The sequence below is a fragment of the Etheostoma cragini genome, chromosome 22 (assembly GCF_013103735.1).
Source record: "Etheostoma cragini isolate CJK2018 chromosome 22, CSU_Ecrag_1.0, whole genome shotgun sequence".
In the NCBI taxonomy this organism is placed as follows: Eukaryota; Metazoa; Chordata; class Actinopteri; order Perciformes; family Percidae; genus Etheostoma; species Etheostoma cragini.
The window spans coordinates 11667676-11682769 of NC_048428.1; the positions used below are offsets into that span (position 1 = coordinate 11667676).

The 15094-nt window shown below is 38.1% G+C and overlaps 2 protein-coding genes across 4 annotated transcripts in view; both read right to left on the reverse strand.

Moving 5' to 3' along the window:
• Positions 1-368, reverse strand: part of LOC117938268 (zinc finger protein 239-like) — a 1432-nt gene extending 1064 nt beyond the window's left edge. The window contains exon 1 of the mRNA XM_034862791.1: positions 26-368. Coding sequence (XP_034718682.1) covers positions 26-209 — 184 coding nt within the window. The 5' untranslated portion in view covers positions 210-368. The remainder of the gene's footprint in view (positions 1-25) is intronic.
• Positions 369-1076: 708 nt separating this feature from the next.
• neto1l (neuropilin (NRP) and tolloid (TLL)-like 1, like) overlaps positions 1077-15094 on the reverse strand; it is a 68425-nt gene continuing 54407 nt past the window's right edge. The window contains exons 7-12 of one of the 3 annotated variants that reach the window (XM_034862359.1): positions 13523-13605; positions 12773-12918; positions 7339-7452; positions 5223-5850; positions 4258-4332; positions 1077-1379 (exon numbers count right to left, since the gene is read on the reverse strand). In XM_034862359.1, the coding sequence (XP_034718250.1) occupies positions 4272-4332; positions 5223-5850; positions 7339-7452; positions 12773-12918; positions 13523-13605 (1032 nt within the window). In that variant the 3' untranslated portion in view covers positions 1077-1379; positions 4258-4271. Of the gene's footprint in view, positions 3266-4257; positions 4333-5222; positions 5851-7338; positions 7453-12772; positions 12919-13522; positions 13606-15094 lie in introns of all 3 variants that reach the window. The other 2 variants (XM_034862358.1, XM_034862360.1) reach the window with 2 other exon arrangements.

Consider the following 15094-nt stretch of genomic DNA (forward strand, 5'->3'; position numbering starts at 1 on the left):
TTTTTTTAAAGACCATGAAGATTTTACACACCTATGATGTGTAACTTTATTTTGGGATTCCAAGCGATAACGTTACTCAACAGTCTGCGCTGGCGCTCGAGCTCCTCCTCGTACTCCACAACGGTTTTCTCAAAAACTCGGAATATTTCTTCAGCAGCAGCGGTTAGTCGCTCGTTGACGAACTGCCTCATACACTCAACCGAAGGCATTGCTGCTTAATTGAGACTGAAATAATTATCTACAATACGGCTGCAATACGGCTACAATAACACATTACCTCTAATGAAGCTAAAGCTACAAGAGTGTGTGGTTTACTTCCGCTAAATGTCACACTGTTAAGTTCCGACTGTAAACGTGCGGGAGCTTTTCTTTCCGCTTTTAACTCAAGGCACATTGTTCAAAACATGTGTGTTGACCAATTAGCAAGGATGTGTCCTACTTTTACCTTTTTAAAAACATGTTTTTAATACATTTTTTATAAATGTTTCATTGTGTTCACTAGCTAGCTAGTTGCTAACTTTGTCTGTCTGCTGGTTGGTGCCGGGTAGGTACAGTACAGTGAAAACAGCTGCCTAGTATGTCCGAAAGTGACACTTTTGAGCAGTGAAATATGACCTGAATGTCCGCAATGCCCCAGAACAGAAGAACAGAAAATTAAATTAGATGTTACTTACAAAATAAATCATCACAGTAAACGTTAGTTTATTGGAAACATTCTGTCCAGCATTTTATCAAATAAATATGCACACAGGTTAAAAAAATAAATAAATAAAAGTAAGTGAATAATGCTCTGACATTAGTAAAAGTGGGAATAAATAAGATTTACTCAATGGGTCAGTAGAATCAAGTAAATGCACCCGTTTATAAAGTTCAACATCACTTTATTTCAAACATTCACTTTTACCTTCTTGTCAACAGCTTGCTGTGCTTGTTTAGATATAAAAACAACCTGATACTCTACGTGAAATAAATGACATAAAAAAAGATATATATAATGTGAAATCAGTAGCTAAAATATGCAATTTCGTATTTGGATGGTTACATGAAAAGGATTTGAAAAACCTGATTTTCTTTTATTTTTTTCTTCATGAACAACTTTACATTATACTCTATTTTTCAAAAACCAAAGTTTCCATCCCATATCTGAAATAATTAGTGTTCCACGGCCTGTCAATCACAGCCACTTGTGGAGCACAGGTATAGAGCAAATGCAAGAAGAAAAACTTGCGAACACCACAAACATTTTTTTTCTCGTTACAACACTCTACATTGTTAAAGTTGCACAGGGCAACAGTTCACTCAAGAGGCAAGGGAGAGAAACCTTCAAATCCTGTCAAACTTGGCAAGATGCAGAGGAATGATGCATCTGTCTGACGTATCTGCAGAGAAATGAAAACACTATTACTTTAAGTCTGTTCTGGGTCCCACACTTTTCTCATCTGCTGCCTGGGCTGCTTGTGATTTAAATTGGTTCAGACTTACCTAATTATTGAGCTCTCTACCTCTATCTATACTGGCAGATGACTTTGTGGTGTTGTGTGTGTGTTTGTGTATTATAGAGTGTGTAATAGAGAGTAAAGAAGAGAGAGGAAGTATTTGTGTGAGCTTGTTAAACATCTATAACATAAGTGTTGGCACCATTGTGAAACAGAGAGACAAGACCCAGACATTAGCAAAGTATGTGTATAGAAAAGAAACATTTTATTTTGTGTGTGCAGAAATATGGGTCTGTGAATGATTGTGTGTATTTGTGGAAAAGGAGAGTGGAGAGCATGGATGCAAACAATACATACATGACATTGAATACAGAAAAGAATGTACACATTGATGGTAAATACCGTAAAAACTGACACAGCAAGAAGAAACGGGCAATGGCAGAGCGTGGGAGTAATGTTAATGTCATTGTGCTCCAAGCTGATCTCTTCTCATATTCCATATATAGCAGCTTGTTTTTCCTACAATAGCAGCCTGCCAACAGTGAGTGATATTAGAGTGTGAGGCTGCTCGGTCCCTTATGCAGTATACTGTATATGGGATTTATCTCATCAGGAGAAACCAAAGATTTTGGAAACCAAGATTCCAAAATCTAAGGCTAATTTTTATTGCCCTCCTTGGGGAAAAAAATCATTTTGACTTGGGTTTTCCTTTAAAGCAAATCAGCAAATAAACCAGCATCTAAACACATGATTGTGAGACATTGATAGCGTGGGCTGACAGTCTGAGAAGACTATAAAGGGACAGAGGAACTGCTGACCAAAAGCCAATAAAACAAAGAAAAAAGGCAAAGCTTTATTTTTTTTATTTATTTTACAAAGCATCAGTATATTTGAGTAACTGTAAAAACTATCATCCTTTAAATTTATAAAAGTCTGTTTTAATACAAAGATATTAAGACAAACAGACTTGAAGTAAAGGTTTGCCAGAAAAAAGTATTTTTTGTAAAAAATAAAAATGCACGTCAAAGTTAGTGAACATATTTAAAAGGGAGTTTTAAAGTGTTATAAAATGAAATTCGTGACATTTTCTTTACCTAATGATTTAGCGAAGCAACGACATGCAATTAATTAATTTTGAAGATGGTTTTGTTTTGCCTACTCTTTATGTCCTTATGACCTATGTATTAGTAGATGGGGGCTTTTCATATTTAAATGTTAGAATGTTGATGTTTTGATGGATACAAAAGAAGCATGCACAAGCCACATAACTCACCCTTGAACTGTTTATTCCAACAGCTTTAACTTCAATTAGGGTTAGTCATTGATTCCAATTGTCTCTAATAAAATAAATCTAGATTTGACAAACAGCAAGCAACTCTAATTTTCTATAAAATCATAACATGTATGCTACTCATTTGAAAGATACATGCCTAACAATGAACATGAAGATGTTTGATCACATTCATTTAGTTTTCAGTGAGCGGTCCATGACAATTACAGATATGTTTCTAACTAAAACCCCAAATGTAAAGTTTAATAATTAATAATAAGTAATCGTGGTCATTTAAGGTCCATTTCTTTCCAGCAAGACAAAAAAATTATCTGGATTGACTACAGTGCGTACAGAGCTGAACACTTGCAACATTGCATCTAGTCCTTTGTGTTCATCTGAATATATTTCCAATATCCTGGCTTTCGTCAAAGTGTCCCTTCATCCTCATCATCATCATCATCATCAGCATCATGCTGGTGTAAATCTCCGCTCCGCTTTTTCATATGTCAGTGAAGCCCGTTCGTACTGATCCAGGATCGCACTATTCTCAAGAAGTCTACATGATGGAGACAATGCAACATAATGTAGACCATAAGCAAACACACACACACACACACACACACACACACACACACACACACACACACACACACACACACACACACACACACTTATGATATGTGTGTGTATAACACATATTTCACACTAAAAGACAAAACAATGTGTAACACTTCATGTGACTGCTCCATTAAAAACACAAACTTCTGTAACTCTGCATTGAAATGCAACTTTTTGATGAACAAGTTATTCTCATAAATTGTTTGCATTTGAAATGTAATCATCTAACTTATTTTATATTGTGCTAATTGCAACCTTATTAAAGCACAGTCCTGGAGCACACACACAAACTGTTACACACAGACATAAAGAATATGCTTCAAAATTAACCAAACACAAAATGAAATAGTACATGTGACATAAATCATGCAAAAACTACAGACAACTTCTATATGTGTGTGTGATCAGTAAATATTTAGAAATTACAAAATATTTCTTCTCAATGTGCTTTCTTTGGAGAGTGTAAAAATTCACTGATGTAATTTAATGAAAAGTTGGGCTTGTATCTGGTTTCCAATTTGTGCTTTAATTTTAAATGTCTTTACATGATTGATGCGTATTATTTGCTACAGGCCTACTGGGAGGAAAATGCAGAGGTTAGACATTTGAAAACAGCTTCAACTAAAATGATGGAAAAAAGTCCATGCTAATGAATATCCACTGAGTGCTACAATGTATGTCCTTGGGAGGACATACAGTAAACTTGAGCATCACAAAGACTTCAAACAAACTCACTGCGAAGACAAGATGGCTGCAAGCAAGAAAACCATCTTGGTGAAAATGAATAAATAAAAAATACATTAAAAAAACAAAATATAAATCCGCGCAAAAATCACAGAAAATAAAACATAAAAGTATATATACGGACTGGGCAAATGATGACTACACAACAACATTTAAAGATTTGGATTTTTGGATAAGGGTGCTTACCTTGAGATTGTCTCTTAGACCCTAGTTGTGTTGTACTCTGATTCATGTTTGCTCAAAGAGCCAATGAGGCAGAACCTGAAATGTCATGGCTCTTTCATTTAATATCAAACTTTTTTTGCATAGAGGTCAGAATGCATACTGCGCTACATAACAGCAATAAACTTCATTAGTGCTTTGCATGTCTCCGGGAGCTTTGCATGCAGACAATGAATTGACAGTCAAGAAAACTCCGGAAGGAGCACATAGAAAGTGCATGCAGGAATGTCGTATCTCCAAAAATGTACTAAAATAATATCACATTAGTGTTTTTGTAAACATATACATTTACTTTTTAAGCAGTCAATGTGCAAGTACACAGTAAAATACTTTTTTTTTTTTTTAAATGTAGTTCATGCCAAAATGTTTAGTTACATAGAAATAAAGTCATATTTTCAGTATCCCTGTTATAAACAGGACTAGAAATGCATATTTTACATTTATTTGCATTCATGTCAATGAAGTTATAGTCGTCTCTATGAGGCACTGATTCAAGCCCTTGGGGTAACAGTCTAAACTGGACTGGTTAGAGAATCAATATCTTCTAAAAAGAGGTCTGCATTTCTTTAAAGAGCTCTGACAAACGATAACGTACAGTAGAGCGTAAAGATGTAAGCTATAAATCACCATTTGGATAAAAACTAGCAGTGGGCGCTTGACATGTTCAAGGGTGAGCATGCAGAGGGGGAAAATGTAGCCCTTTGTGAAAAAAGTTTTTAATGATAGAAAGGGGAGAAAGAACAAGGATCAATGCAAAAAAGAAGCTTATCATAATCTCAAAAAAAAAATGATGAGGGAAAGAAGAAAGCTAAAATAAGAAGGAAACAAAAATAAATGTAGGCCTAAGTATCCAACACACATTTTAAACATCACCATTAATAACTCTACAGTTGTTGTTCTTTCCTCATCAGAAATCTAGGGATACTGACCGCTGTACTGCCTTTTCGTGGCGTGAAAGCCGGTGGCTGGTGGTGGGTACTTCTTCCAGGTCGTCATCCAGGTCGCATCCATTGTCCGCTGTCTCTTGCGAGTAGCTGTGCTTCATGACCAAGATGCTCCTGCGGTTTCCAGTGGACGGCAGCAAGGGCCGCAGTGCCATGGGCGGCTGTGGAAGGTCTGTGAGCAGTGTGGCGGCTGCTGTGTCTCGAGTGCTCAAGTTCCCACGGCTTCCTCTTCCACTAAGTGACAGCTGGGATATGTGGGCGGAGCCGGGGTTGGACGAGGAGCCACAGTGGTGATCGTGGACGCAGCGTGAGGAGGCACGGCGAAGGGCGTGGTAGTTCTCAAAGTCTTCCGCCAGGTCGACTAAGTCTGCTGAGGTTGCTGCGGCTGTAGCGGCGCTTCGTAAAGTACACAGCTCATAGTGAGGCGGCTCAAAGACCTCTTGGAACATGGTGGGGTCAAAGTCCTCACGCCGCAGGATGTACTTTTTACGTGGCTGCTTGATCTGGACGATGACAGAGACGATGAGGAGGATGAGGACGATGCAACAAGTGACACCAATTATGGTCCCGTTTGTGTTGTTCAGGTTGTCCAAGATGTTGGCTTTCCTCTTCTCTGTGCAGTGGTAGAGAGAGAGAGAGAGCACAACAGAAAGTGAGATAGTTTTGTGAGTGTATGAGTATCCTATGTACATGTTTAAAGAAATAACAAATTAGAACACATCTTAACTGCAACAGTGTAATCAAACATCAAAGCACATTGGATTTTTTTATGTTAGAATTTCAATGCTAGAGTGCTAAGGGAAGTTCCAGTATAGATCTCATCATATGTAGGGCTACTTGGAATAAAGTCATGGGTCATGAAAAGTCGAGGAACCGAAGATTTATTAATTGGCAATATAATGCAGAAAAAACATCCCCAGAGTAGCACATTATAGCTAATTATTGAAATAGCATCATACACTATATGGAGATGCTGCAATAAGTAAATCTCATTTAGGGGTGTAGATAAATTATGGAGCTGCCACAAGCAAGACACTGGGGATCAACGTATAGATCCAGTGGCTTTAAAATTCAGAATGCAGTGAGGGCTCAGACGTCAGAGGAAATTAAGAAATTGACAGTCTCACAAAGTCAGAAAATACACAGGCAATGCCTTGCCTTGAGTTATAAAATAAGGGCACCTTCAAAGAATGTAAACAAAGACCTGGACCAAACAATGGATCAGCTGAGGGTAAATTCACATTTTACCCAGTTCTGTTGTCTTTACTTATAATTCCTCATGGTGGCAGCAGAAACTACACACTATAGCTTTAATATTACTTAGAAAAAACATCAACAATGTAATTCTGATCAAGTTAACTTGCTTTGTCAATCTAGGAATCTCCACTTCAAAATGCTAACACATATTATCAAAGACCTTGACAATTTTGCATAGCTTGATTCAAGTTTTGTTCTACAACATTGTAGACTAAAAACATTACTCAAACATTGCCAGGAGGAACATTACTCAAAAACTCAAATCAAAAACAGTAGCTAAATCTTGATTGGTGCACAAGCCTACGTAAGTGACATCACATTTTTTCAACTAAGCCCCACTCACTTTCAAACCAGTGAGAAGAGCATAGAAAACCGAAATATAGATGTCTCTAAATTAAATATCCCAAACTGTTCTAACTTTGGCAGATAATGGTGGGGTGATGTGTGAGCCCATCACTATACATAGTTTAAAATGACACAAACAAAGAAAACCAATAAAAGCAACTCTGAAAAACTAAATGTAATCGTGATTAATGCGTTTTAATGATAATGCCCCTTGTTAATGGCAGTACCATTGACATCATGGAGGCAATACTAATAATGTATCCAGTAGTATCAATAGCAGACCCTGTTGCGACACAGAAAATACTAAAAATACCTCTGTGTCATAGCGCTACATAGCTACTGCTATGACCACTAGCTCTAGTGACAAGTACAGTACTGTTTAAACCATAGACCGTTAATATACAGTACCCACTCTGTTTTGCTGTCGCTTTCCATGGTGCTGAAACATGCAAACGTAGTCTAGTGTCTTTCTTCATATTGCTAAAAAGTAAAATCTCACCTTTACATTGGTTCTCATCCCAGGGGTAGACACAGTTCTGCATGCCATTACACACCAGCGTGTTGTTTATGCACATGTTACTGTGACAAAAGAAGGCATCTGCATCACATGGAGCTGTAAAGCACAGAGCAAATAAACACAACAGTTAATACAGAAATAAAATGTAACACTATCTTTGCTTAATTGAAACATTATCCTGTACTTAGTCCCTTGTAACCTAATCAGTTGCCTTTTAGATAATTGTGTGATTGTGTAGGACACTTTAGATATGTTGCAGCACAAATTAGTATTTGAAGTACAGTTGAAGAGATATTCCAGTCTATCAGACTTTTTGGAAATACATTTGGATGGGCATTACACGAATCATACCTGTCCCCGCCAAACCCATCTGTTCTTCATTAATTTTCATCCTCACCCTCCTCTTGAAATATTTGCAGAAACAACCTGTGATATGACTGGTTTTCTTGGTATGTGTGTGTACTGTATGTGTACTTGTATGTGTGTGTGGTGACCAGAAAGGTAGCCCTGCTATTTCACAGTCATATGCACACATAATAAACCCCCAAACAAATAATTTCTATTCACGCAGGATGTTGTTTATTTCTCCTCGATGCACAGCCCATGTCAACACAAATTTAAACCGGGCCATAAACATAAACGTGTCCTCAGACCAGTGCGGTTCAAGACACAGCACCGCCTTCACATCACAAGAGGTAGAGCCACCCATCAGCAAGACATGATCGTAAAATCACTGTGGTAATGTTAAGGGCTCCAACGTAACGGTGGAGCTACATAATTTAAACCCAAGGTGCCCTTGCTCTCAACAACCAATCATACTAATGCATCCACCAGCTCATTGGCCAATTCATTGCTTTCTACTGTCAATCACCGCGAGGAAGAGTGCCACAGCAAGCTAAGTGGAAGTTTACAGTCACCTGCCAGATAAATGTAGTGAAGTAAAAAAGACATTCTTTTTGAAATGAAGTGGGGTAAAATTATGAGTTAGCATAAAATAGAAATAATCAAAGTAAATATATTGAACTTAAGCGCAATACTTGAGTAAATGTACCTAGTTACGTTTCACTATTGCAAAACTGTGTAAAGAAAACCATGGCAAGTACTATTCATTAGTGAACATGCTATCTATTGTGTAAATGGTCTTGTGGAAAAGTGTGTGAAGGGTAAAAGTTTTTTTAGATCACTTCTAAACGTTCCTCTCTCTCTCTCTTTCTCTCTCTGTCATAGTCTCTCTCTTTAGCTCCTAGAACCATCTATATTTTAGAATCATCTTATTTTTAAATGAAAAAACACTCACTCTTGGAAAATATCATCAACAAAGGAAATAATCTCCCACTTTCCATCACTGCTTTTTTGTTTTTTTACAAAGGACTCTTAATTATTCATTCAACTGTAATCTTTTTTCTAAATTTGGTCTGTTTATGGTATCTAACTATATATTTTAATCTTAATTATTTAATTGTAACTTTTTTTTAATTTTTCAAAACAACTTTGGTCTACACTTGTTTTTTAAATGTTAAACATTCGCTTGACCAAATTAATGTGTCAGCACTGCAATAGATGATATTGTATTTATGGTAAATACGCTGGGAAGAAAACAGTGGGCTCAGTTGATTAACTGGATTACATTTTAAACTTTTGGTAAATCCCAGTGCATGGAATTTCTCCAAACCCTGGATATCCCAAAATCCATCAATCCATCTATTATCCATCCATCCATCCATCCATCCATCCATCCATCACTGCTTCTTATCTTACTGTTTGTTGCTGTACAATGCCACTATACATCCCCATACTCACACATACTCCGTTTAATTGCAGAGTAACTACAATACTGATTGCATAGAGATGATGTAATCTGATCCACAACCTAGTAAAGATCTATATATTAACAGACATTAGCATACTGTGTTGTTCTCAAGCGATTTCATGAATTCAGCAAGGAAGCTTTGGCAGAAACAAGAAGTGATGCGTGTAGTGAAGTCAGAGCAAATCCACATTTGCAACCCCAGAGACGGGTCTCTGTTGATGATGCGTAACAATGCTGACAGCCGAGATGTCACACAAGCACATTTATCACCTAAGACATAATTACTTCTTGGGTGAAGATAAGCTTCACTTTCTTATACTTTGAAATTGTACACTGTAGTGCATGAGAGAGAGAGAGAGAGAGAGAAAGAGAGAGAGTTAGAGCGTGTGTGTGTGTGTGTGTGAGAGAGAGAGCCTGGTAACAGAGCAAGATCAGTAGTACCAGCGGGTGCGAACACAGCACTGACGATAAAAGTGGATTTTTGCGTTTGGGAACGTTGCTCTCCCCATAGGAGCATCTTGCTGGGAGTCAGCAGCTGTGAATTGTTCTCTCAAAGCTGCCGGGCCCACTGGGAACCAGCAGCTGTGGACAAACATATAAAAGGCTACTGTGGGTAGGGAGCGCTTGTTGTAAAAACTGCCATACAAACTGCAAATCCTGACAGTGCACTTGTAACAGAGTACACACACTCACCCTTAAAAGTAAATATGCATTGTCTTCCTTTTCCCTGAGGAGAATACATAATTAACTTCTTACTGTACTTCTATAGTATACAATGCACAGAGTACCTCACCTGACATTGTCCCGTCTGTCAACTGTACTCGCCTGCTCCCCGTCTTTTCTAATTAATGATTTCTATAATGTATTGTAGAGGTTAACAGCACCATCTTTCTGTTCAGCTTCTGGACAAGCGACTCTCCAACTGTGCCGATCACCGAGAAACTTTAAACCCTAATCAAGGCTTGGTCTGCATTACATACTTGTTGTATTGCCACGTAATGGTGTCTATTTTTCTGTCTGTTCTCCCAAATTTGTTCTAGGACAAGTTAATAAACTGGTAAACTGAACAATTATTGGTTGTTGGGTAGTACAGAGCTGTTTGGGGTGGAATTTTCTTTTAAAAGCTAAATCATGTAGATGTCAGGTGGCATCTTGTTCACTTAGTGGAGTGAATAAAATACTTTCCTCGCTTTTAAGTTTCTCAGGGAGCTATGATGTAATTGTCATCTAATTATTTATTTTTAAACAAATCATTTAAAATGAGAGCCTTTTTTCAAACATGAACTTAGAATGGAATAGAATAGAATACAATAGAATAAATCTTTATTGTACACCAGAGTGGACATTTTTCTTAGGCTCACCAGGCCTACAAGACAGAAGTTGTTACCACATCTATTCAGTCTTTTGTGCATATGAGTAAAAATCTGTCAAAACCATGTCCATGATAATTACATGTCATTATATCTTGTGCTCAAGTTTTAACCTGTGAGGAAATGACGAGGCATATTGAAATCAGCTGCCTTACAGTACTTTTTCAAATGTACTATTTACTTAAAAAAAATGCTTAAAACAAGTTGATGTGCACTAGCAGCAGCACCAGTGTGAGAGTGTATTACTTGCTCTACTGCTTGTGGTTCTCAGTTCTCTAGTACACCTCTTAATTCACTGTTGACAGGGTTGGTGCAGTGCTGCTGAGCCATAGTGGATGCTGCTCTAAAGGCTGAGGTCTGGCTGGGAATCGCCTGAGTGACTTAGGCAGAAGCGTTGCCTCGGCAACAGCACATCCTGGCTCTGCTTGGTGAAAAGGCCTTAGAAAAGGGGACACTGACTTCACAACACAAACAACTCCGCTCCTAATGCTGCCTGTCCCTTGTTCTGTAGAAGATCACTAAATTATACACAACCAACCAACCAATATATATATACAAGTTGTAGATATGTTAGGATTGGCAACTGATTGTCCTTGAGGATCGGATGATTCTTTAAGTGTGTGGTTCTAGTTTGTGACATTTAATAAATCCAATCAACCATGCAGCACAAAGGAAGCATTTGTTCAACCCCCTTATAAATAACCACGTACTTTTAAATATATGCCTTTATCCATGAAGCATTTTTGTTCTTCTCAATAGCCATAATCCCAATATAACACAGCGGCAATAATAGAGCAATCTGAAAGGAAGCATCTGGCATTGTGTTTCCTTTTGCCTTCATAAAAATAAAGCGCAAAGCACCTCTGAAATTTCCGTGGAACTGCAAATGATGTTTAAAAAACTTGATGACGCTAATTTGTAAAAAAGGAGATTTTTGTCTTTTTTGATTATAAAAGCAGGTTGAGGTGCTATATCAGTACTGTAAAAGTATCAAATCAGTCAACAACATATAGCTCCTATTCAGAAACTGGGCCTAAAAGCCGGACTTATTCTATATATTTGTGGAAAGAGCCACTACAAGGCTATCACAGTTGTTCCCCGGCTGCATTTGTGATGCAGAGACTACAAGAATGCAGATACAGAAGACCCAGAAATGCTGACCAATCAGAGCAGACTGGGTTTTATCGGAAAGGGGGCTTTTAAGAGACAGGCTGAGCGTTTAAGATGGAGGGTAGTGGGTGAATATAGACAGACAGGATAAGAAAAAGAGAGTGTCTTTTGAACATTGAAGCACGCAAACATGTTCTAGTACAAACCCAAAATACAAGTATAACCCTGAATATGAACATACTATGGGGTCTTTGACATATTGTTTGTGTTTGAATCACACTAAAATTAAAGAATTTTGTGCAGCCTTTTGTTGTTTTCATTTTAATTTTAGCTTATCCAGTTTGCTTTAAGAGATTTCTCTTCAAACTCCAAAAATGCAGATTCAACGTTCAGTTGTGCAGTTTGTGTGTGTGTGTATGTGGGACATTAAAAGGGACCCAATCCCATTTACATACTGTACACTCACAAGGCTCAGACCCTCTTCATTCACCTCACTGTTGCAAAGAATACCCTCTGCAACCCCTGTCAAACAACAAGCTCCCATCAATGAGGAGCCAGTGTGTGTGTGTGTGTGTGTGTGTGTGTGTGTGTGTGTGAATATGAATCTCTCCAAGGTGTTTGGTTAAAAGAAGATAGATGTGAACATACCATAGCTCACCTAGCTATTCCTTTGTGTCACTCTTTCTCACTTTCTCTCTCTCTCTCTCGCTCATTCCATTTTTCTATTAACAACAGTGCTGGTAGTGCTGTTGCAATGAGCTAAAATCCACTGGTACTGTCATATTCACAATAACCCACAGGCAATATTTCCGGTAATGGAAATCACATTCCTTAGCTTCTGGCTTGCTGCTGTGTGATGGTCATTAAACTAAATGGAAACCTGTGACAGCATGTTATCTGTTAATGTCATCCAATATAACTTGCCATAAAAGTGGTCACTGTGTCTCCATCTTCCCTTAATGGCTACAACTAAAGAACAAACCTGTTTAATTGTAGGCGTCAATGTCGCTGTCACAGAGTAGCAGTATGATTAATAAAGCTAATCAGCGTCCCTTAGTAGGTGGATCATGCTGCAGTGAACACCTTTGTGATAAACAGAACATGCGTGCAAGTGTAGATATCTTACGCTCGTGGTAGGTCGTGAAAAGGATGCGGAAGCGACTTTTGCGGCTGGCTTCGTCTGCCCACATGCGAATGACGCCCAGCGTGGAAACCAGCATGACGTCGTTGGCCACCGTGGAGCAGAACTTGCTCTTCAAGTCTTCGACAGAACTGAGACAAGACAGGGTGAGATAACAGTTTATCATCAAGTCACATCGACATTCGCTCTGAATCTCAATGTGAATCCCAATAATCCCCATTATTTAACTGAAGCCCAAAGCAGCCATGGTTGCTCATATCATTTTAAGACACAATTGGATATTCAGGTTCATATCTAAAGATAACAAATTAGATTGTAGGGAATCTCATTTTAAGCATATTGTAGTTAATCATTCAATGACAGCCTAATCTCAAGATATCAATTATTGTTGTTGTTTTTAACATTACTTTAATATTTTATGATCTAAAGATAAGACGGTTTTACAAGTGAAGTTGCCTATACATAAGCTCTTTGACATTTCTAATAAAGAAAGTCCATTTGCTTAATCTGTTTATCAACCTTGGGTTTAAGTTGTCAGTGTTTTAACCATTACATCACGTAAGGCTAACCTGCCATGGGCTGAGTACGGGGCAAAGGGAGAGTATATTGTCAAATCCATTCATTTCCTGTCTTAACTCTCTTCAAAAAGTGATATTGTAAGTCAAGGTCACAAAATTAAGGGCCACCTTGATCCTTTGCATGATTTATCAAAATGAAGGGTTAAAAATGTCACACCTGCCACCATCATACACTGCCACAAAGTTGCGCTTGCATTCGTTGGAATTGGCCATCTCATAGTCAAGAAAACGCAGGTAGATCTGTGCAATGCGAAAAGGCAGAGAGGAGGGAAAATGCAAAGAGAAAAATCAGAGATCAAATGAGGAACGTTAAAGATGTGGACATGACAGAGGAAAAAGGTGAACAGAAACAATTTAAGCTTCTTCCTACTATGGCCTGTGCATCTTACTAGATTATCCCAGTGCCTGATGTAGCAGCTCTGTAATGAAATAAGACTGACAGACTGCAGCTTGTTCAAAGTCATTACATACGCATCAATTGAGGACACAGAGACTATTTTGCTTTATACTCACTATCCATATCTGTTGCGATAAAGCATTACACACAAACTATAACCTTGTTAAACTTTAAGGAGACCTTGGACATTTTGCCACAAGCTTTGGATGTTCAAGAGAGAAAATGTTATCTACTTACACTTCATTTTAGACCCCCTGTTTAAAATTCATGGACTGCAAACATATACAGTAGCTATATAACAGATTTTCAAACCATGACAGATATATGGACTATTTTATTACCCTAAAAATCCCTTCTTGAGTGAAATATCCACCTTGCCATCCACCTTCACTCCTTACGACAGCTATTCTGGGAGAAACTAACACTTCCACATTGCCTCCGCATCATTGTCTGTCACTCATTCATCAGGCTAAGATCGCCCAATCACAGCTATGGTTCTGGTCGGCTGGGCACAACACTGGCCATCATTACGGTTAATGAGTGGACCGCTCCCGAACTGTGACAGGGAAATGTGATGCCTCAAATTCCCAAAGACAAAAGCTGCAGATGGAGCAGGATAATGGTTCGGCTAATGAAAACTCGGCTTCAACAACATGACAAGTGAAACGGACCGTAGGGGAGAAACAAGCTAGCCAATTCCCCCAGGGGTTTCATATTGGTGTCAATAATCTTCCATCTAATAAAGATTAGTCATATTCAGCCACTATTTAGGAATATGAGACATGAATCAGTCTTCCATGCTGTGATTAGGGACAAAACAAGGGTCAATACCACTGCTTGCTTCACAATGCAGATGCAGAATGTATGTATATATACTGTAAAGAAAATGAATGTGTATGGACTTGTGTTGGTACTAATGTCTTAATCTAGAAGAGCATGGAAGAGGCTCTGAAGACGTAACTGTGGATTGCTGTTGTGATCTATTTAATTTTGCATGTATTAACAGCACAAAGCCTCGGATGAACTCAGAAAGACATCACGATTACGTCAATGATCAGAATAGAAACATCACATGACATTTTAGGCAGTTAGATAAAGATGCTATTTTTTTAATTCCAGAAATGTAAAGTTTTAGGAGTTGAAGAAAACTGCAGCAATCACTTACTCTACAGACAAGTTAAGAACAAAGCAGTTGTTATGGGTGGATGATGTTTAAAATGAGCTCCAATCCATGTGGCATGCTGCCAAGTAAGCCAGATTTTATGTGGTACTGTTAAGGTTATAGTCAAGGTTAAGGTTAAAGAGGCCAGTAATGGGAAAAACATAAGCATG